The 23,573-nt window shown below is 43.5% G+C and overlaps 2 protein-coding genes across 7 annotated transcripts in view; one reads left to right on the forward strand and one right to left on the reverse strand.

Moving 5' to 3' along the window:
* Window positions 1-23,573, forward strand: part of LOC135401568 (uncharacterized) — a 44,187-nt gene that overhangs the window by 6,912 nt on the left and 13,702 nt on the right. The window contains exons 2-4 of the mRNA XM_064634042.1: window positions 299-411; window positions 4,743-4,814; window positions 5,535-5,713. Coding sequence (XP_064490112.1) covers window positions 299-411; window positions 4,743-4,814; window positions 5,535-5,713 — 364 coding nt within the window. The remainder of the gene's footprint in view (window positions 1-298; window positions 412-4,742; window positions 4,815-5,534; window positions 5,714-23,573) is intronic.
* On the reverse strand, window positions 5,490-23,023 carry LOC135401567 (uncharacterized). 6 transcript variants are annotated; one of them, XR_010424845.1, is made up of 5 exons: window positions 20,067-22,111; window positions 15,434-15,498; window positions 6,334-6,484; window positions 6,163-6,277; window positions 5,490-6,088 (listed from the first exon to the last, which is right to left on the reverse strand). XR_010424845.1 is itself a non-coding variant. In XM_064634037.1 (5 exons), the coding sequence occupies exon 5, from the start codon at window positions 14,596-14,598 to the stop codon at window positions 11,599-11,601; it is 3,000 nt and encodes a 999-aa protein (XP_064490107.1). In that variant the 5' UTR covers window positions 14,599-14,705; window positions 15,074-15,498; window positions 20,067-21,643; window positions 21,842-21,872; window positions 22,407-23,023; the 3' UTR covers window positions 8,660-11,598. The 6 variants fall into 6 exon arrangements, 4 of the variants coding, with proteins under 4 accessions (XP_064490107.1, XP_064490109.1, XP_064490111.1 ...); XM_064634037.1 differs by lacking the exons at window positions 5,490-6,088; window positions 6,163-6,277; window positions 6,334-6,484 and adding exons at window positions 8,660-14,705; window positions 22,407-23,023 and having other exon boundaries at window positions 15,074-15,498; window positions 20,067-21,643; window positions 21,842-21,872; XR_010424844.1 differs by having other exon boundaries at window positions 5,490-6,277.

The raw sequence follows: 23,573 nt of genomic DNA on the forward strand, positions 1-23,573 counted from the left end.
ACGGTCAATTTAATTTAGTTAATAAAATAAAGGTATACAGATCAATCGCCTTTGCTAAGTAAGTTTATTTGTTAACTAATTAGGGTAAATCCAATTACCTAAGTAAATAAACGGAATGTGTCCACAACAGCCAAAGCCAAAATAGCCAATATAGACTGAAGCGCATAAAACCTGGCGGACCTCTAAAACATGCCCCCTAAATTTTCCTGCGGGGCACATATAATATATTACATTGTGACCTTCACTGTTCAGTAATGGCTTTAAACAGTTGTAACAATGACTGTATGCATATTAACAGGAGAGCAGTACATTCTGGGAGTTTATGTACTCTGTGATGAACCCATGACAAAACAGATTCAATACAGCTTTGGACCCAACTTAAAGGAATATTTTGATGCATTCTTCAACGTGGTGAGTTCACATATCGAACCCAGTCATTCAGAATGTAGGCTCTGAATAGATCTAAACTTATTGCCGATAGCGAAATGTTGTCTTTTCTGCAGGTGTAGGGTTCTTGGTTTTCGGGTTTTATTAGTTTTGAAATTCGGGGAAGAATCGGGCGTTTTCTTTGACGTGCTTCATGTTGTCGGGAGTTTCCGGATGAAACTAAAATAGTGTGAAACAAATTGCCAAGATGGTGTGAACCATGGATATTCCAACACGTGTAAAAAAAGCCGACCTTTGGCCTAGGAGGTGACTGATAGGAGGGCATTTGGGTGTTTTCTTGGGTTAGGTCACGTAATTAAGAATTAAGGTTGATGGCGTGATTCATCACTTCCATGGCCTATTGTGAACGTATATGCGGTTGAAAGATGTCATGGAATCCAGGGAGAAGTCGGGTTATGCCCGAATTTTAGAAAATTGGTTCAACGTGCACACACCGTGCAAAATCGGGTTTAATCCGAAAAAGGAAGAACCCTACACTCTTAGAAATGAACTTCACCACATAGCACGCTCCTAGCCAACCATCATCCCGAATGACAACGTTCTCGCCCCTGATTTGTTGAAAACGGGTGGCGGAGCCTATTCTGTGCCGTACATAATGGAACAAAATAGGCTCCGCCTCCCGTTTTCAACAAATCAGGGGCGAGAATAATGTCATTCGGGATGATGGTTCGCTAGGAGCGTGCTATGTGGTGAAGTTCATTTTTAAGGGTGTACGCATCCGTCGCCCGAAGGTGGAACGATATGCGTTCCCTTGCATGCCTTAGGGAAGCGACGCGTTTACATATCCAGTCTCTGCATCAAAGGATGAAATCGTGGGCCAGAACCCCAAAATAGGAGCACAAATCTGGCATCCCAAAGGGTTCCAGCCCGTGGTTGGACGGTTTCAAACTCTTCACAGCAACAGCTAATTCCCCATTCTCTGCTCCCAATTTACAACTAACATTCCCGGCTGAAAAGCAGTGCATATCCTAACTTTGAGCAGTGCAATGTGCAGGTGTTACTTGCATGATTTGGGACAAGGGGAGTAGTATGACACAGTGCACACAATAACTACTTATTCCTAACCCACTGCAGGCCAGTCCTGATTCAGTTCTGATTGGTCAATCCCAGCTACGTCATAGACCCTCCCCTTCACGTGGATTGGTCCATTCCACTCATTAGCCACGTCTAGTGATCGCTGATTGACTGGTCTTCACACCAATATCATGAATTTTTTTGGGCACCCCTCACTGCTGATTGGCTGCACTCATTCAGAGCGTCGTTGACCGCCCCAATCTCTTAGTGGTCTATTCAACTCATTGGTTACTTTTGGGACAGCCCATAGGCTAGATTTTGATATGTCAGGGCAGCCCCGAACCTTTATTGTTCCATTCCAGTCATTGGTTGCTCTTCTCATACAGCTCATAGGCTGTTTTCTGGTACGTGGGTTACACCATTCTCTTTGTCTGATTGTTGACCCACCAGTCCAGGGCACTGCCAATTTACTGCTCTTCTGGGACCGCTCATAGGTTGGTGCCCGGTACACAATACATCACCCCAACCTCTTGTTGGCTGCTCCACTCATTGGTCCCAGACAATCTCTTACATTTCCGGAGCGCACATTGGCTACCTCAGTGCATTTCCCGACCCATCCATCCTTCGTGCATTGGCCTGCGGACTACTGCTCCCTATCACCCTGCAGCGAATGAGTTGGCTGAAGGGGCATTTCGGGATATAAAAAACTACATGGCCGTATATCCCAACCATCGCGGAGGTAGAAGTGCGTGAACAGTATGCTCCTTTACACAATTTCAACTGATACACGCGAGGCTCTGTCGCCTTGCTCGTCAGGGCATGCCTCAACTGTTTGGTACCTAAGCACTCTCCTAAGCACTCAGCCCAATGGTGCACGCTTCTCCTACCCTGACGGAGCCGCACACTTGAGCAGATGTACAGAAACCAGATTTTGTCACCTCTAACAGATGGTCTGCTCCCCTCCATTCCACTTCGACACCCCAAAGAAATAAAGAACGATTTCAACATGTATTGAGCACATGATCGAGAAAACCCATAACTCATTGAGTGGCTGATTCCATCGATGCTATACGCACTGAAGATCCATGGCTGCAGGACTCATGAATTCAAACTTCCCGCACTTATGCAAGCTGCACGTGCATATGTCAAGTGCTCACGCACCACATTATTTTTTACACAACTTCATCACACCACAGAGCTCTCACTACACTTCTACAGAGAGAACATATTCCACCTGCACCACAAACATATCTACAGTATTTCACGCTAAACACCTCTATTGGAATCCTGGTGAATTTGCATGCGTTGCATCCTGAAAAAAAAAAATCGATTTAAATGACTCACAGCCCTACAAACTCAGATTCCTTGACCTGGAGCTTACTTTTGACCATCAGCATGGGAGCTGGGGGTCTTCACCGAGGTCTCTTCAGCACATTCGAAGCTGGTCAAGTGTGGAGTAGCAACTTCGGCCATGACGAATGCGCTCAGGAGATACTCCGCTCACCATATCCGTGCAGACCTGATGGATAGACTCGAAGTGTCCCGTTATCCCGCGGCCATGATGAGTACTATCGCCAGGGTTCTCCTGCAGTGGGTGCGGCAGGGGACTCCGAGGCAGCAGGAAGTTGAGCAACGTTTAAGGAGAGCAGTGATCCCACAAGTGCATGGAGTGCCTCACAAAATCAAAAAGGCTGCACAACGTGTTGGGGTCAGGCTCGTATTCTGTGCGCCAGGCAAACTCGATGGGCTGTTTCCTTGGGTGAACACAGAAGAGTCAGCAGCACCCTCGTGCCAGATGAGCCACAGGAAGCCGTTTGTGGAGTGTCACAGTGTAGTCGTTTATGACATTCCATTGACTTGTGGCAAGTCGTACGTAGGAGGAACAGGAAGGTGCGTGAATGGTAGGCTCCATGAACATGATAATTCCTTGAAATCAGGGGCAGGAAGCAATCTCACGCTCCACTGCGCAGCCCGTGGCTACGGGCCTCTGTTAGGGAGCACTATGGAGATTGCCAGATACAGGGATCAGCGCACCAGAGAGATATACGGGGCTCTCACAATCCATAACAGACAAGAAAGCTTTGTCAGTGCACCTTCTCTTGAATTTCAATGGCTCGAGGTTGCTTACCTAAACGCATGACCTGTGCAGCCATTTTACCTTGTAGTCCCTTGTTCCCCTCTCATTTCCGTCCCTTTCGTTCTTGTTTTCCTACGATTTGTGGAATAAACTTCAGTCATTAGTCAGCGCCTGTGTTGTCTGGTTGCTTCTTTGTACTCGTTGTTGCGCTGTATTGAGTTCAGTATGTGCCAACTTGCCCAACTTTCCGCGTTGACAAATAAGCGTTAGAGGCTGCCTATGGCACATAGATATCCTGCCTATGAGCTGTCCTAGGAGAGTAACCAATGAGTGGAATAGACTAATAAGCCATTGGAGTGGTCTATGTGGAGTGGAATGCCATTGATATTGAGCGGTCTGCTGCTATAACGGCGGCGAGGGGATGGTCTATGACGCCTTGGATCAGTGCAGCCAATCAGCAGAGAGGTGCGCCCGAAAATGCATGCCATTGGTGTGAGGGCCAACCAATCAGCAATCACTACGCGTGGCCAATGGATGGAATAGACCAATAAGCGTGAAGGGGTGCGTATGACGTAGCTGGGATGGACCACTCAGCGGGCTAAAAGTGGATTCGTTCTGGCCTGAACTTGATTAGAAAAGGGTGGTTCTGATGTGCACTCTCAAAAATGAATTCACCGCATAGCATGCTCCTAGCAAACCATCATCTCGAATGGTATCGTTATCTGCCCTGATTTGTTAAAAACGGGAGGCGTACCGGCTTCTTCTTTGAACCCTCAGCCACCTACCAACGCCCCTGCTGCAGCTAAAACCAGAGAGAGTCGTTCCCACTGTAGCTGTCTAAAGACTTCTACACCGTTCTTTGGTTTGGTTGGGTTAGTGAAGCATTGCAAAATATGGTGAAGCTGGTGGGGTGATATGAATATGACTGCAAAATATAAAGTTGCTGTTGACTGAATGCACTGACACAAAGTCCCAAACGTGCGAGCCGTCAGTATTGTCAGCTGAAGTGTTGCTGAAATGTATAATTAAAAGACAACTGCGGTACTCTGGAAGAGTACGTTGTGCGTTTCCCACAATGCAGCTAGCATGAGGGTGCCGTAACATGTAATCAAAGCTGTAGCCACTGCAGTATGTACCAAATATGTTTAAATGACTATGTGCTTACACTCACATAGCATGTCTTCCTACTCCATGTATCTTTCAGATCAACTTGATCTTTCAACAGTTGCCGAGCCCTGACATTACGTTCAAAGTTGTCTCAGTAGATAACGCGTTGGTAAGTCCAGGACAGAACTCTTTTACATCCATTCACCTGAAATATGATGGTTGTGGGCGCGAACGGCGAATGCGTAAGAAAACATAGGTCATAAAAAGTAATGTATTACCCACAGTTGTATAAACTTCACTAACGTAAAACACTAACAGCAATAGATAGATGGCCAATAATTTTCCTGCAGACTAAGGACGAGGACATGACCTACTGTTATCAGTACATGACTGTTCTTTACTGCGCGTTGTGTCTGCATGGTGCCTCTCAGCTTGGGTAGTCTGGAGCTCCGGTTTTTTCTACTAAAATTCTGTTGTGGTAAAATGGCAGGCGGTAAGCCTGGTTCAAAGGGACATAAACTATCCGCAGGTAGTGGGCCACCTCTCACGTCTATAGTGCTGTTGAAATTGGGAAGACTATAATGCATTTCCTAGAACAGTTTGTCAGACTTGTTTGTGAGGGATCATAATTCGAAAAATGCCAAAGGGACGGGGACGGACATGCACACACACACACACAGGACAATATATTCATTTGCTGCACGGTAGAAGTTTCCATGCACTGCTGCTTGTTCCTTGTAGGTTGATAAATCATTTTGCTATTCCAAAAGGTTTTGCTTTTAAGGTTAGCACGTCTGTGTGTTTGATGCCAATATCCGATTTTTCACTTTATAGTTATATAAAATGAAAACTTTATTCACTATATAGTAAAAATATTTTGCATCTATAGAAGCTGAAGGACTTGTCGCACAAACACCGAGCTGCAGGACTGAACAGTTCCTGGTTACAACACATCAATATCACAAATGGTAAACTCGCCTACAATCAAACGACGATGCAGTTGTCTGAATATTTCAAGAACGCGGGTGAACCCTACAACAACAGCCAAGTTATCGTCCTTTTCTCAGGGTAAGTCATCCTTTAGCTAAGCAATGAGCATCCCTGCTGATCGACGCGGGAGGTGCATCGACAACAAGAACGCATTACAATAAAGTGTCGCCGTAATAATGTTTTTAAAATAATGTTGTTAAAATAATGATGGTGTTTGGGTGTGACAGGTGATGCTCTACCGCAGTGGTTATCAAAACGGATTCGGGGGTTGCCGGAATCTAGGCGTTCCCTATAAGTGCGAGTAAAACTTGGAGCGTCATGCTTGTACATCATGCTCCACATCTCTTCATTGACATGGAGATCGTCGAACCAGGCTGCCCGGCATGGGTGACGCTCGTTGTAAAGAGTAGAGCCAGCAGCTATTGTCATCTGTCATTGTGTAGTAGTAGGTTCCTGAAAGTCGTTTTGGTGCCATAGCGAGTTCTGTCGAACAACATAAGTTGAGAACCACTACTCTGCCGCCTTACTCGTGGTAGTATAGTAGTGAGCCTAAGAACGGCGAGCAGTGCAGTGTTCCGGGAGGGTTTCCGAAATAGGAGGGACTATCAGGAACTGACCTGGCACCCGGCGGTGTACTTCCTTCTGAAATTATAATGTATTGCTTTAGCGTGTCATCGGTGCCACTTGGTAAAAGTTACCTTCCAGGTCTGTGTCGAATTACCTTGAGGAGTAGGTCACGGCGATTGTGTACACGCGGACGGAGCTAGTACCGAGCTGTTCCTTTCATGTAGGACCACAATGGTAAGTTCCCTGGCTTCCTCAATGATGTCGTGTCCTGACTGCTTGGGACTGCAAGGCAACGACGAAGGCTGAATGACCCCGAAGAGTATTCAATGAATATGTCGCAGTTCTGTAGTGAACTGGAAGGCTGTAAAGGGCCATATTGCCCGCACTAAGAGCTTGTGCGCTTCAAGACGGAAGAGTTGACCGCAGCGTCGTCTAGGTCCAGAAACATGTTGAATGGATGTTGAATAGTATATTTTATCATTATCCCATCATGCAAGCTCGCGTAACACTCAGAAAGCTCTGAAGTAGTCTAGAAATGTAGCCCACCTAGCAGTGCCTATCTAGCAAAACAATTGCTAGATACGCTAGCTAGCGTATTTAGCATCCACAAACAAGACCGCCCCCGTCCCCGCCCCATCCCGCTCTTGCGAATGTTAATTAGGGCTAAACCACGTGAGCGCCAGCCCACAGATACCGACCTCACTGTATCATCTGAGGAATTAACCACGTGGGCACCAGCCCACTTTCACGACTCTATCTGGTAAGCCATCCCTGCAACATGCCTTTCTTAATATTATAATTAGGTGCACGCCCTACTGTGTTGGAGTAAACCACGTCAGAGTGATACCGACCTCACTGTGTCATCTGAGGAATTAACCACGTGGGCACCAGCCCCCATATCGTAAGCCAGCCTCCAGCAAGTCCCTCGCACGCGCAACACGCGCTTCTTATTATAATTAGTTTGCATGCACACCTACTATGTAAATAACTAAGACTGGGCACGCGCCTCAGTCTTATAAAAACGGTGCATGCAAACGGAGATTAGTCAGAACAATAAAAAATGGCAGACCAGTTCTACATCAATTTACTCTCAAACGCTTCCACCGATGTATTTCCTAATAACACGATGAGTAAGTTCAGAGTTAAACTTGCTCATCCCGTGCACTTAGATGGGAAGTGGGAAGTTGCCCTGACAGAGGTGAATGTCCCGTTTGCAATTAAGAACGTCACGGACACTGTTAACGCTATATCTGAAACTAGTCTCTTTGCTCATACACTCACAACAGAGCAAATTAAGTTTCGCGCAGGAGAAAACATTATCTTACCAATTCGACAATTCCTAACGAAACATTTAAAAAGCCAAGCAAGGATTCTACGTGTCACTGGACATTATGAGCTACAACTGCCACTCAATACCGGACTTGAGTTGAGCCTAGCCCTCTCTGCCAAGCTTGGTTTTCCTGAAAAGATTATTGGATGTTCGGAAGTGGATGAAGGTCAACCAGTAAAAGTATTGAAGTATCAAGAGGATACAGAAGAAAAAATTACTTTAATCACGTACCGCTCACGTACAACAAAATATGAAATTCCAGAAGGGTATTACGAGTCGGGAAAGGACCTAGTTGATGCAATAAATCATGCATACCGAACAAAGCTAGGGCTACCAGAAAGTGCACGTGTTTTGTTTTATAATCCATACAATGGAGTTTGTCAGCTGGAAGGTCGTAGCGAGGGTTATGTCACATTTCATCCATATTTGGCTCTGATGCTTGGATTCGGAAAAAGGACAACCTTCTCAAGTTTTGCTGTAGCCCAGCGGGATGTCTGTCTTTTTCCAGCACAAAATTATATATTTATTTACAGTGACATCATCGAGAATGAAGCTGTCGGTGATATCACGGCACCTCTTCTCCGTTTACTCCCTTTCAGAGTGCAGAGTCGGAATGAAGTGATTTCATATTCTTTCACTAATCTTTACTATAAATATGTGATAGCAAAAGAACTGACCACCATTCAAATCGAACTGGCAAACGAGATAGGTGATTTCATTCCATTCATTGCCGGCTCAGGACGTGTTGGAGTGACACTGCATTTTCGAAAATGTATATAACACAGGCACCCTGTTGCATAGCACATTATGGTACGGGCAAACGTGATCAACCACTGCCACATTATTCAGCTCCTCTTTATCAAGTCGGATCTGGTTATTTCTCTGATTTAGTGCAGCAGTTTATACCTATACTAACGAAGAAGGTAGCTCCCTACGTGGGTCGAAAGCTCCTCGACACTGGACGACACATAGCAGAAGAAGTTAAGCAGGGATCAACGTTTAGAGAAGCTCTAAGGAAAGGAGTTGGTCGTACAATCCATTCAACACGTGACGAGTTGCTTCAGAGGCTCAGAGGAAAAGGAAGGAAAAGAAAACAATCTGTCAACAATAAAAGCAAATGTAAGAGGGTGGGTCGGTCAGTAAAATCCCTGAAGAAGCGAAGAAAGGTCGATTTTTTTACTACAGAAAATGTCTAGCATCGCAATAGTACATAAGAATTCCTGCCTCTGCACCACAAACCAATTGGAACTGTTTTCTCTTCCTCCAACAAACTTTTCCTTGGAGAAGTCAGAATATGTGGAGTTTTTTCCAGTTTCTGCCCCTACAGCAAGTGGTGTAATCGAATATAATGTTCCAGGTCTCGGAGGTGGATTCTTTGACTTGCAGTCTAGTTTTCTACACATTCAATGCAAAATTGTACGGAAAAATGGAGATACAGCATCAAGTACAGTTGGCAGTACAGTGACACCAGATAGTGTGATACCTGTGCAAGCATTTGCATCCTCGCTCTTTCATCATGTCCACGTCTACCTTAATTCGACACTGGTTTCTAACTTCGAAAATTATGCATATCGTTCATACTTGGACATAATAACAAATGCTAATAATGTTACTCAAACTCACACCCTCTCTGCAATGCTCTACGAACCAGATCCAGTGGGAGAATCTGAAAATTTTGCCGCTCCTGTTGAGGCAAAAGGAATTTTTGCACGCTACAAACGGACCAAAGGTTCGACACTCTGCGATCTTTATTCCCCTATCTTCAGTGATATATGTCAACAGGAAAAGTTTCTTCTCAATGGAGTCGACATAAGAGTTGTCCTTCGTCAGAACACAGATGATTTTCGACTTCTTGCACCTGCCAGCGAGACTGAAAAACACACTATAGAGTTTTCACGAATTGTGTTGTACCTGCGACGTGTGCAGGTTTCTCCAAGTGTACTCGTCGGCATCGAACGAAGACTTCAGACAACTCCAGCATCATACCTCCTTCGAGGATTAGAGATTAAGTACAGGACAATTGCTCCAAATCAATCTCAAGTGATTTTCGATGACCTTTACAGTGAACGAGTTCCCTCAAAGCTGACAGTATTGATGGTTAGAAGTGAAGCCTACCAGGGTAACAGACAAAGGAATCCATTTAAACTTGAAAATTTCAAGCTTAAGAGAGCTGTGCTTGATGTTGGTGGACAACAGTACACAGATGACTTTGACTTTCAACGATCGATCTACTCTAAAGGATATATGAATTTGCTTCACAAGCTGAAGCGGAAAGACATACCTCTAGCTCCGGCTGCATATGAGAAAGAAACGTTTATGCTCTACTACCATCTCACTCCAGATGTGGAAGTGCAGTCGCTGAGTCCAGTGGTACAAGCCAATGTTCGTCTCACCCTAACATTTGGTGGAAATCTTACAGAGGCTGTTACAGTTCTCTTTGTTTCAGAAACACCTCGTGTGCTAGAAATCAACAAAGACAGACGAGTCAAATTCGTATAGAAAAAAAATGGAGGAATGGGAATTTTATGCAGCCTTTGCTCGAAATCACTGCACAAGGCCACTGTTTCGTGGAACATTTGCATGCAATGAAATTGCAAGTCAAAAAGCTGAACCAGGGCTGTATGTTGTAAACACAGCTCCTAGATCCTCTCCTGGAGAACACTGGACCTTATGTTACATCTCTAAGAACAACAGCATTTCTTATTTCGACAGCTACGGCATACGACCAGTTTGCAAAGAAATTTACCAGTTTATTCACCCAACATCTTCCTTTCACTACAATGCAAAACGACTTCAGGGATATGGATCTGCTACATGTGGACTGTACTGCTTGTATGTAGGTAGTCTTCTAGCCTGTGGTTTCTCTCTTCAAGAGTGCACTCAGAAGTTTTCACCAACCAACTTCAGACACAATGACAGATTGATAGAAACACTTGTTCGAAAAAATTTCCCAAGAAAAACAGAGGATATGTCATGCTGTAGTGTACTATGAGCATTCAATAAAATTTCAGTTTGCCTGAAAAGAGCTTTATTTGTCAACTTAATTTGCACACTATATAATGAATCATTGGTAATAAAAAAAAATCTCATCTGAGATAGGCTATTTACAAACAGTGACTTGCAAACAAAGACATTGTTGATGATTACATACATGCTATTAGAAACTGGTTATTTCATACACATGCAGTCAAACTCCTTTATAGCGAACACCTTTTTAATGAAAATACCACTACAGCAATTTTTTTGCGGTCCTGCTGGAGCCCTATATGTCCAATAATGGACATCCTTTTTAACGAAAATACCTTTACTGCGAATTTTTCTTGCTGTCCCCCGAGTTTCGTTGTAAAGAAGTTTGACTGTATAATCAAAAATTTTCTGACACGGATCATTTACAAACAGTGACTCTCATCTGAGACAGGCTATTTGCAAACACTGACTTGCAAACAAAGACGTTGTTATAGATTACATACATGCTATTAGAAACTGGTTATCACATACTCTTATAATCAAATTCTTAGAAAACAGGTTATTTCACACACATATAATCAAATTCGTCTGAGACGGTCCATTTACAAACAGTGACTTGCAGACAAAGTCAGTTGTTATTTCCATCGCAAATGCATGCAGCAATATGGGAAAGCAAACTGTCTCTCTTTCACTCACATCAAGAGCTACACATTACTTCAGGAAGACATGAAATTCATCAAACCAGGTCTCAGCTTAGTCATCACTCGTGGCTAACAAATATCCTCTAGCTCCTAACTCACAGTTGTAAGTAATCCCACACTGACAACCATAGATGTGGAATAATGCAATAGCTTTAGTTCATGGTTCTAACATGACATTGTTCTAATATATGACAAACCATAGCTATATGGATGTAACATGTTTATTACAATTTTTTTCTGTGGGACCAGGAATAGAAGGGCAACATCTGTTGCGGGGGTGATAACAGATGAGTTCCCTCCTACTCCCGTATGCCAACTCTGTAATGAAACCTCGTGACGGTGCACACCCCAACACCATCGCTTCATTAGAGAGACCAATCCGTACACATTAAAAAAATTCAACCATAGCCAAAAGGTAGCGTGTCAATTCCATCATCACAAATGAAGCGTTTCGTATCCAGTGGATTGAGGGCTATTTTTGTCACTGACACACTTTTGTTGACATTGTCCTTGTGCACAATGAGGTTCTGTTTAACTTTATGCATTGTGCCCTGCTCGAGAGCATTCGTATACATAGAGAAGTGGAGTTTTTGTGCTTCACATTGTTTAACACCCTTAGCGCGATTGTACTGCTTTTTGCTGCACAGATCGAGGGCGTACAGCTTTGGCTTCAGACAACAGAAGCCAAGAATGTGATCACGAGGAAGCTCATTTTTAAACTTTCCTAGTACCATCCTGTTTTTTGTCGAATAGAGTGGGTGATCAGGGTCATATCCAGAGTTGTCTAGATGCTCATCAGCTAGTTCGTGGAGTACTTTATCGTCACTCAGCATCACAATGTAAGAATCAGTGTCCATGTATAGCAGTCGTGTATCAGGGGCTACACGGAGAAGATGGTTATGATAAAAATCAAACATCTTCAGCTTAGACAATTCCAATATTGTGAAGCCCAGGTACAGCGGTTGCTTCATGCGAAGAACAGACTGACTAAATTGGAACAAGATGACGTGAGAGCTCAGAGGGCGGAACTGTTTCAAGTTTGGTTTACGTAGAAGCTTCAACACTTGCTCATCTGTTACTGTGAGGCGACAATTTACGAATTTCCTGACTTGCATACATGTCCTGCCATATACACTATTAATCATTAGCTTTGATTGCTGTTTCTCAAATGCGTTTGTAGCTCGCTTCCGAAGTTCGTGATTGAAGTCGACATAGGATCGCAGAAAGGGCTTTTGATTGAACTTGAGGACCCTGTGAACTTTAGTGAGACGCAACCCCAATTGCAGATACAGTTGCAAATTGCGATAGTGGAGAAAGTACCTCTCTTTATCAAATAATGTTAGCAACAGTTTTGCTTCGGTAGCTTTCTGTGGAAGATTGAACTTCTTCATGAGCGCCTTCTGATAGTCTGACAATAGCTCATAACGAACGGACATTTTTTCAGGGGCAACGGGAAGATCTCTGTGGTGTTCATGAGTTGCTCGGTCATACACTAGGTCTACCTCAAGAAAGTAACCCACAGGGCTATCATCTCGTATCTGAGCTATATCCAAGTTAACAATTTCCTCCTCAGTGAGCCACTCAAATCCTCCGTAAGGCAATGGTTCTCTCATGACTGCTCCATACAGGCCATTTACATCAATGTAGTTAATTATTTTTTTTTCTTTTTCGGGATCAAACTGTTCTGTTCCTGGCACATTCGCAGTTGCTTTTCTCAGGGAGCACTGTGTGACACCTCCTCGTAAGCCATTCTCGATGAGCAGGTACGCGTTGGGGTCGTTAATTAGTTCTAGTTCTACCTGACTCATTTTTAGTGCACAAGACATGCTTAATCCTGGAAGGGATACAAAATGAAACGGTTCAATCTTGTGCACATCGAGTGTCCACTTTCGAAAGTTCTGAAACACATCTGCTAAAAGCAGTGTGTCTGTCAGAAGGTATAAGTCCGAATACTCTCCAAGACTCTTGAGCCGAAATTTTTCATACACATTCTGCGCGTGGTTGTAGTCTTGTTCACTTACTTCGGTTCCATTCAAAATGTTAAAGAACTTATCTCGAGGTGGTAGCGAAGGCTCATCATAGGCTTCAAAACTGGTGACAAAGTTATAACAGAAGACCCCCTTACGAACAACCAGCTGAAAGTGTTCCTCATTTGGAAAAAACTGGCGAAGGCATTGAAAGTTGGATTCACCTTTATCACGTAGATTTTTCACCAGTGTTTCAAGGCTTGCGTTCAGAAAACTCAAACTGTCCAAGAATCGATAAGAGCCGATGTCAATTGCTTTAAATTTTTGACAGCTGGTGGCAATCACGTTGATGTCTGACTTCTTAAGCAGATGTAAATGAGACAGGAGAAAACTCATGTCATAGTTAGCATTATGTGCAATGATTGGAATCTTGGGTGGCACTCTCAGTTTCAGGTTACACGTCTGACATAGTGTTTGTCGAAATTCTCCGCTTACATGGTCATGGTCTCGAACTTTTTGTCTTTTAGCAAAGGATTCTTTGCAGATATTACAATGAGTGGCTGCTGTATGTTGACGCTCATTCTCTTCAGTCATTTCTAGAGGTGCAAAAGCATGTATCCATCCTAAAATTTCGTCATGCAATTTCCGCAGCAGCTCCATAAATACTGTGACACAATTAGGACCACGGAAAAGATGCTTTTGCAACACGTGTGAGTCGGATGCACGTATAACCAAAAGGCAAAATGAGGAAGGACAGTGATCCTCATACACGTTTGTTTCCTCCAAACAAGGTGACAAAACACTTTCAAAATCATATACACAGTAGAAAGGGACTTCCGACATGAGATGTTCCCCGGCAAATGCTACCGTCTCTCCCTTCTTAGGGTAAATTGTCTTAGCAACCTTCTGATGCAAACACATCTTTAAATGATCACTGAGGATTCTGTCTGATGAGAAGCCCATCATACACCTCTTGCAATGAAACCGTCCGCTAGGTTGAAATAATCCATTAAAATTTGTGATAAGCAGAAAATGAGAGTCGATTAGCAACAGATCCACATGTTTCTCACGCTCGTCATCGACAACCTTGATGGGGTACAGAGATTTGTCTTCCCTTTCGTAGGCGTACACATTGATACTGATACCATTATTTTTTTCGAATGCTTCAACCTCTTTTGGGAAAGCTACCGGGAATGTTTTCGGAAAAACATACTCAGAAATATATGGTCTGTACGAAGATGCCCTACGCCTGCGATAACCAGTAGCAGGATGCAGTGCAGCTATTACAGAGAAGGCAAAACACATGTTCTGCTCATCTTCCTGCAAACCAAAGTCCACACACAACAGAGAACGAAACTTATGCTTCAATTCTTGCGGTAACTCAAACTGGGCACATCCAATCAGTTGAGGCATCAAACGTCCAATGTTCATGATACAGGCATGAATGCGAAAGAGAAAAAAACCTGAACCTTCTACTTCGAGGTTTTCCAAATTTTGTGCTATTTCAGCAGTCACTTGAGTGATAGAAGGTTCTACATCTGCCTCTGGCCATACTGTCACTACTTTGGAAGGCACGAAACTAATTTCGAGCTGTAACTCATCGTCTGGCGTGTGACGACCAAGTTCCACTTTAAGCAATACAAAATAGCGCAGTGGGAAACCAAAGTGTCGTAAGACATCAGCAATGTACTGTCTGTACTCGTGAAAAAAGGTTGTAACATCATGTCCGCTAACGTCCCTGTCGTGTAAATGTAGCTCGAACCGATTAGTATAGTTTCGCAGTGTGCACAAAGTCTCACAAAAAGGAATGCAGGGGGCTTGAAGATTGTGAACATTTGCCAAGTGAATCTGAAGACCTAATGCTGTTGCATAATACTGCCGTTCGTGCTGGGAGCATAAGTGACACGTCACCATATCTCATCACTTTCTCTTCGAATTGGTGAAGATAATATCTGGCGAAATGACTTTTTTACCATCTTTGGTAAACCGTTCTTTCTTCTCCATTTTGAGATTTGGAAGCAGTCGCATTTCCTCTAGCTCTTCCTCCGACAATTTTTTGAAGCGTCCAGGTAGATACACTTTCACTGGCTTGTCGTTTTCCATGCGGAGCTCCACGTATACGGCCTCGCCATACATAGTGTCAATTTTCTGAATGTCCAGCACTTCGAACTTTTCGTTTTTGGGTATGTTGCTCATTTTCTGAATTTCACCGTCACCACATTTTTTCAGTTTATCCAACTTTTCCATGACGGATGACATAGCTTACTTGTGTTATGGAGGCTTCGCTGTTATGTTGACAATTTGCTTTCTCCTCTTGCTGTATAGAATGAACTGAAAGAGAAGAATAGATTTGTAAACTCTTACATCTTCCACAGGAATATGTAACACACCTCCTCAGTCTGACGTTCTGAATGAAGAACCACTCTCTATGTCCGCTCTTATATAGCGATTGCATGCAGCTCTCTAACATGTGTGCACAGCCTTGAACGTCTACATCCTTGCAACGTTATACGTGAAGACATGTTTCAGCGTGTCCTATCTAACTTCATTGGTCTGGTAACTAACATACCTGCATGCACAACCTTGAATGTCTACAACCTTGAACGTGTGTACTTCGACTTTGGGCAAGCTTAGAGCACAGACTTGTCTTTGCTTTTTGTTGTAACCTTCCATTATGGAATGCTCCTGGTCTGATAACTAACACGGCTGTGCGCAACCTTGAATGTCTACAACCTTGAAGGTCTGTATTTCAGTTTAGCCAATCTGAGAGTGATGTACAGGCTCGTCTTTGCTGTAACCTTCCTTTATGTAATGTTGTGATTTCATAGCATGCTTCATTCGTTTGCAAAAGATGGCTGAGGTTGGACCTTATAAGTTTACCACTCCGGTCTCAATGACCATATCAGGTCAAAGCCAGAGTGGAAAGACGACACTTGTTACACGTCTAATTAAACATAGAGCTGCTGTCTTCGACAAACCATTTGATCATATATTGTACATATACTTGTACAAACAACCAATCTTTGATAATTTTCCAGAGGTAACCTTCAGTCAGGATATTCCTACTAATCTTGATACTGTAAGAAATTCTTTAATTATATTTGATGATTGCTTAGCCGACAAACAAAGGCTCAAAGAAATCTGCAATTTTTATGTAGCTGGCTGTCACCACCTCAACTGTTCAGCTATTTTCATAACACAATATTTATTTATTAATGATCCTCTGTATAGATGCATTCAGTTTAACAGCAGTGCCTTAATTTTATGTCGTTCCGCCCGCACTGCGGACCAAATGCAAATACTTTCACGACAACTGTTTGGTCGAAAGAAAAGTGAACTACTGCCAAGTATATATAAAGATGCTTGCAAGAAACCATATTCATACCTTGTAATTGACCTATCCCAAAACTGTTCAGACCAATTTAGCCCAGTAAACCATCTACATCTCAGCGACGTCCATGTAACATCCTGAGCGTGACATTCGGATATCCCAGGGAGGTTCGCACAGAGCCTATAGACGTCTTTTGTACGTCCAATAGATGGCCATTTGTCCCGCTTTTTCCACATCCACGAGACGTCCCACTAACTCAACTAATGGACATTCGGACATTCAGAGGATATTGGCGCCACCAATTGCGATCCGTGCGCACGAACACATATTTTGAAACATTTTGCGAGAGTTTTGGTGGTGGTGGTGGTGGTGGGGGGGGGTCGGCACCATTAACGGACCCGTAACTATAGAGAGTGGCCACCACATAACTATTTCGTTCCCTGGTTCCCCTCTGTGCCCGTTTCTGGTATTTCCCATAACGGACGCAGATCGCGGCGGTTTAAATAAAGCAAACAGAGAAATGGAAAAGCTCACAGTCCAAAAAGCTTCGAAAGGTACTAGCATTCCCTTTCCAAGAGAAAACAAATACTATATATTGCTTGTCGCGCGAACTTCCGGGAATTCGAGGGTACTGCTCGCCTCCGAAACAAAACGGTGAGTGAGCTGTCTAGGTATAATTCGATTATATGCACAAAAACAACAGTCATGTGAGGAGTTGCGTGGTGTATTAACTCTGCAACAAGGTAACGCCTGTGTTTCTTACTCCTCTTGGTCTGAGACACTCAGTAGGTTCATCGAAAGTCAACTTTGAGAGTGCCACAGAATTCCGCATCTCTGCCTCTTTCGCAATAAGTGCTCAATGTAACATAGACAGTCAGTTTTGGAAGGAGCGAAATCCTGCAATCTTGCACAGGACAGCCCTTTGTTTCTGAGAAACGTCATTCAGCCCCTGTTTGCACGTACTTTTTGGTTCGTGATGCGATCACCTCAGAATATCTAAATCTCGATGTACCCAAGATATTCGCTTTGGGACGTACAGGGGATGTACAGAATTGGATATCCCCACCACTAAAATATTTTGAGGAGACAAACTGGACGTCCATGTGACGTCCATGAAACATAGGTACAGTTGTGACATCTGCGACATAGTTTGGATCCAATCACGAATATCCCTGGGACGTACATAGGATGTCTCGACGTCTTGGACGTCTGCGGCACATTTTGGACGTCTCCAGGATATTCGTGGTTTACTGGGAGGGTGTGGACTAATATATTTCCAGACGACCAGCGACAAATAGTATATAAAACATGAAACGTGTCAAGAAGAATATTCATTTCCTTCAGTTGCTTGCTGATGCAAAGTTGCCGGAGCAACGTTATTTTCTCCTGGAACATGCTACGAGAGAGCAACTAACTGCTATTCGAGAGATTTGTATGAATCTTTGTAAAGGAAACATTAAGGTAGCTCCAAGAGTGAGAAATCAGTTGCAACCTTATGCAACACCTATCCGCTTTTTGGCAAAACGAGACACTACAGGAGTGAAGAAAGTTCGAAAGGTATTGCAACAATCTGGTGGTTTTCTACAGTTCCTTTTGCCACCTTTGCTGGGTCTCCTCTCGACTTTAGGTGGAAGGGCGATAGCAAAAGCAATCGGAGTGTAGTCGATGCAGAAATACGAGCTTGTGCCTTACCGGGAAACCCCCATCCCACAGATATTGAAGAAAGATGAACCAGACGATATCAAAGCAAGAGAGATAATCCAATATCTTCACTCCTTGCTACATCCCACTGTGAGTGAGAGCACACCTACACTGGGTTCAACAACAGCGAGAGAAGAGGAAACACAGACCGAGGAAAAAAGTAATACTGTCGTTGATTTCATGAGCAGTGGCTATAAAATCAGATCAGAAAACCTATTACGTCTTCTGGAACCAACGATCTCATGGGATAGGAAAACATTTCAGATAATTGTCGACGGTGAGCGAGTAGACAATACTAATATAATTGACCTCGTATACTATCTCGTGACGAAAGCAAGAAATGTTCAAAGACCACCCTATTTTGATCGGATTTTGCCGCTATTGGTCAAGCTAAACTTACCAGCACTTATTGTGCACCCATCTCGTCTTCAAAAACATACAGCAGAGAAAACTCTGGCCACTCCTTCACCTCATTCCGTAAGTGAAGCTTCCACACCTCGACGTGCGTCACCACCGCTCACACGAGCCGCGAAGCGCGCACGACAGCTCACATGGACACCGTACTGAACTCCGAGGAGAGAGGCTACTTCGAAGAAGAAAAAATACTGTCACACTTCCCTCCAAGACATCATAAAAAGGTATTAGCTATGCTTCAGCTGATGACAACGGTTCTGGCTTACGACGAGTACGGAAGAGTTATCTGTCACGGAAAGGTGGTGCCACACTCATCTATTGTTGAGCTTTTGAAGTACGAACTTCACAACAGGCAACCTCCCTGGATGAGAGGAGACGTTTCAGCTACAATCAACGCTTATCTATCACTCGATGCTCTTAGAGTTTGCAGTAGGAAGAAGTACTAATGGCAGCCTACTATGACCCGCAACATGTCGGCAGCTTTGGTGGAGTGCAGAGACTTGCTCGAGCCATAGGCGAAAAGAAGGACAAAGTCACTAAATTTCTGGAGACAAGTGATGTGTACAGTTTGCATAAGGAATACAAGCGACCCACGAAGTTTCGAAAAACCATTGCACTTGGACTTCGTGAACTATTCCAGGCTGACCTAAAGGATTTGCAAAGTCTAAAGAACCAGAACGATGGTTTTCGCTATTTGCTCTTTTGTATAGATGCTTTCTCTCGGCTTCTTGCCATTGTACCTATTCGTAATAAACGATCTCCCGAGGTTATTCGAGCTTTTAAACTTGCCTTTAAAAGAATTGGGACACCCAAGCTTTTGCACACAGATCGTGGAACAGAATTTACAAACAAGGTGGTACAACAGTTTCTGAAAGCAAGGGGGATCCGGCTCATCCATACAAATTCTCCTATGAAGGCCAGTATCGCCGAGCGATGTCAGCGAACAATTGTGACCACACTGTACCGTATCTTCACATTCCAGGGTCACAAGCGATATGTGAACATTTTACCTCAAGTAGTGAAAGCTTACAACAATCGCGTACACAGATCGCTTTCTGCCAGACCAGTGGACGTAAAGAAAGAAAACGAGCACATTTTCCGAGAGAGACTGTACCCCAGCCCGGTTGGACCACCAAAAAAGCCGCGCTACAGCGTTGGAGACGTAGTGAGGATAGCAAAATACAGACATCAGCTAATAAAACGTTATTTAGGGTCATTTACGTCAGAACTCTTCGTGGTGAGAGCGATCAAGTTAGGGTATCCTAACACGTACCTATTACGTGATCTTAAAAATGAAGACATCATTGGTGGGTTTTATGAGAGTGAAATTGTACGAGTGAGAGAGGTTCCAAAAGTAGAGAAGATCATAAAACGACGAGTTAGAAATGGGAAGCTTCAGTACTTGGTTCAGTTCACTGGCAGTCTGGACAAGAAGTGGATCGCAGAAAATTACCTTGGTTTGTAATGACCAGTCAAGACAAGTCAGCCGCCGATGACACAACATGGCCTGAGGTTGATCCTCGGCTTGATGGCGCATGGTTGTCATCATCAGACGCAGATGAAGAGCAGCCTGTGCTAGGTAGAGATGTGTGTGGCAGATGGAGAAGAGGTTACACACACGAATTTCGGATGCAGCCTGTGTGTCGTCTCAAACACGTCTCCTACAAAGAGATATTGGAATGTGGGTTAACACAAGTAGGCAAAACTTCGCTCGTGGAAGCTTTTAAAATTGTGACGGATATGGTGTTGTTTCAAGCGCTGCCAGATCAACCTCCTGACAGGGTTACTTGGAAAACTGCAAAAACAATGTATGCCAGAGTTCACACCGCCTGTACGTTTGCCTCGGAATCACCTTTTGCCTTACTTGCTGAATGGTCACGTCACGTGGACGAAATTTTGACATATGCTGACGAGGTTGACGCTATGCATCTTGCTGCCGAGAGTCTATGTTTCATGGAACAAGCCGAGTCTGAAGGTTGGCACTACTTAACAGGCTACATCAGCAAGCTAACACTTGACCTCTTCAAACATCGACTGGTGCACAATGGAGCATAAAAAAAAATAATCACCGCTCATGTATCAGGGAAATAAAAATGTACATTTGTACTAAGCCCTCTCATTTCATTGTGAGTGAACAGACATGGATAGATGTTTGTGTGTTCTCTTCTCCGTTGTGTGGCACACGTTTTTGCTTGTTGTGGTGATCATCGAGCTAACGAAGCTTCCATCCTCTTCCCTTCAGCTTCATCAGGGCAATTGCAGCAAAGAAGCTGAACTGGAAAAATATGTTTATGTACATTCGTGCCCTTCTGACTTGCTTGTGGTACGCATTTGGAGTGAAAACGGTAAACCGAAGCGTTCTGGTGTTACCCTAACACGAAACGAAACACGCCAGCTGCAAAAATGCTTAGAGACAGCCAATCTTACAAGGACCTACTACGATAACGAATGCTCAGATGTATGCTGTTTGTGCTTAGAACGTGAGTTAAAACTTCGCCGCTGCCCAGGCAACATTTACTCTCTTGGCAGAACAATTGGTCGACATCACTCTGGCTATGGAATCTCACTATCTAAAAGGGCTGTGATCTCACTGTCCTTGTATCTAAATAAAAAAAAAATTTAACTGTTTGCAAACGTTTTCACTTCCTGTGATGGGCTAGGAAAGCATTCCTTAAATCACAAAGACCTGCATGTCGCCACTGAAAGCGAGAGGCATGAAACCTTGTCGTTCCTCATATTTGCATTTCCATAAATGACTTGCATGTTCATAGAAAAGCATTATATATAGTATATGTATTGCAAAAGAGGAGGGCAAATCCATGTACTTACCACAGTCTGTCTTTCCAGTCAAACACTCTCACGGAGAAAAAAAATCTTCATCTGGAATCCCGAGTGGATTAACTTGAAAAAAAAAAGTTTTCCACCTCTTCTCCATTGTATAGCACACATTTTTGCCTTGTTGTCAAGGAAGATCTCAAACTGTTCCCTTCAACCTCTTCGGAGTAGTTACGGCAAAAGAAGGAAGATGAACTGGAAAATATGTTTTATGTCAAAGCAAAATCAAACGATAAAAAAAAAACACCGTTTCGCTAAGTTTAAATGCAAAGAAACATGCAGTAACAAGACTGAACATTTCCTAAAGTAGGCTTTCCCCCAATGCACGTAGGAGTTGGGTGAAGACTAGCTACATCTCACAAATGAAGGTAGACACATTCCTTTCTTTCTGACCTGTTTGCCATTGACGTGCAGGTGAAGTGTTCTGTTGTTACCCGAACATGAAATGAAAAAGAGAAGCTAAAAAAATGCTTAGAAGAAGTCGATCTTACAAGCCCAAAATGTGAGATGACCCTTCAACCTCGTCGGAGTAGTTACAACAAAGACGATGAACTGGAAAATATGTTTTATGAAGAACCAAAGTCAAACAATTTAAAAAAACACCGTTCCGCTGAATTGAAATGCAAAGAAACAAGCAATCCAGCAAGACTGAGCATTTCCTAACGTTGACTTCTCGCAACGCACGTAGAAGTTAGGTGAAGCCGACTTGTAAATTAGCAATGTCCTAAATAAAAAAATAATGTTGTACTGTTTGCAATCGTTTATTTTTCATTTCATCTACTGCGATGATCTAAGAAGGTGCACTTTAAAATCACAAAGATTGCATGTCGGCAGCGGGAAGGAATGAACCTCATTTCTTTTTTTCTTTCACCTACATGCATTCCATAAATGGCTGTGACCTTGCACGCTCACAGGGGAAGAACTTATAACAAGAGAAGAGAAAAAAGCATGTACTCACCTTAGTCTGCTTTTCCAGTCAAACACCCGCACGGAAAAACCTGAGCTGGAATGTCAAGTGAATCCACCTGAAAACAATCAAGTGGCATTCACTTGACATTCCAGCTCAGTCCGGAAAGCGTTGCGGACGAACCGTCTTATATAGAAGTCGCTTCGTTTGCCTATGAGAGTGCAGCGTCGACCGTCTCGCCCCAAAGACGTGATGAGGAAAGTGATATTATCGTTTATCCTTGAGAGGTAATTACGGCTTTACCCGGGCTGGCTCGCTCTGTTCAGAAATCAAAGCAGTCAGCATGGAGGTGGCTGTCATTAGTATACTGCGTCTTTTTTTCTTCTTCTTTTTCCTGCGGCGCAACATGTATCGCATAGTAATTATTTTTCCTGTCTTCGAGTTGCAAAGGCGACACCGGCTAGAGTAAAAAGGTACGACCTTTATCCAACGAGTTGTCTTATATGCAAATGCTTGCTATTGCAATAACATCGTGTATCTTCGAGCGTTTATTCGACTTGCTCGCGTGCTCATGCAAATCAGCAGAAGAGATATCACAGTCTGAGTGGAAACAGCGTGACCTTCAGCCATCCCGTCGTCTAATATGCAAAGCGTCGCTAACGCAACAACATCTTAATGGAATACGGAAAAAAGTGATCTTATCATTTCTCGAGAGTTAATCCGTGTCGTACACAAAACGGATTAATAGGGAGAGGTAGCCTGGTCGACTACAAGTCCAAGCATGTTTAATGAAATCTCTACAGTGAATATCATGATGTTCCCCCATGATGCGTCGGATGTCGAATTTCGAAGCGGTAAGCCTTTTGTCGGTTACACGCCCTTAGCACCCTGTCCATAATCACATCTCAATACTAGCTACGCCATATCCTTGCAATTCGCAACGATGTTGTGGCGGCGGCCGGTGCATTTTTTTTCTTTTTTCGATCGGTTGTCGAAGATCAGAGCTGTAGGCCTTCTTTTTTTTTTTTTCGGTTACGCTCTTAGCGCTCTGAAGTTTAAGTATATACTGTCTCTTCGCACTTCGGAAGGAGTCGATTGGCTGATCAACCATTTCCATTAGGCAGACGATAGCGAGGTGTCCTACTTGTCGACTTTAAACGTAATAAGAAAAAAAAAAAATATTTGAACAATGTTGTGCCATGTATGAATCGAGCTATC

Source organism: Ornithodoros turicata, chromosome 7 (genome assembly GCF_037126465.1).
Source record: "Ornithodoros turicata isolate Travis chromosome 7, ASM3712646v1, whole genome shotgun sequence".
NCBI lineage: Eukaryota > Metazoa > Arthropoda > Arachnida > Ixodida > Argasidae > Ornithodoros > Ornithodoros turicata.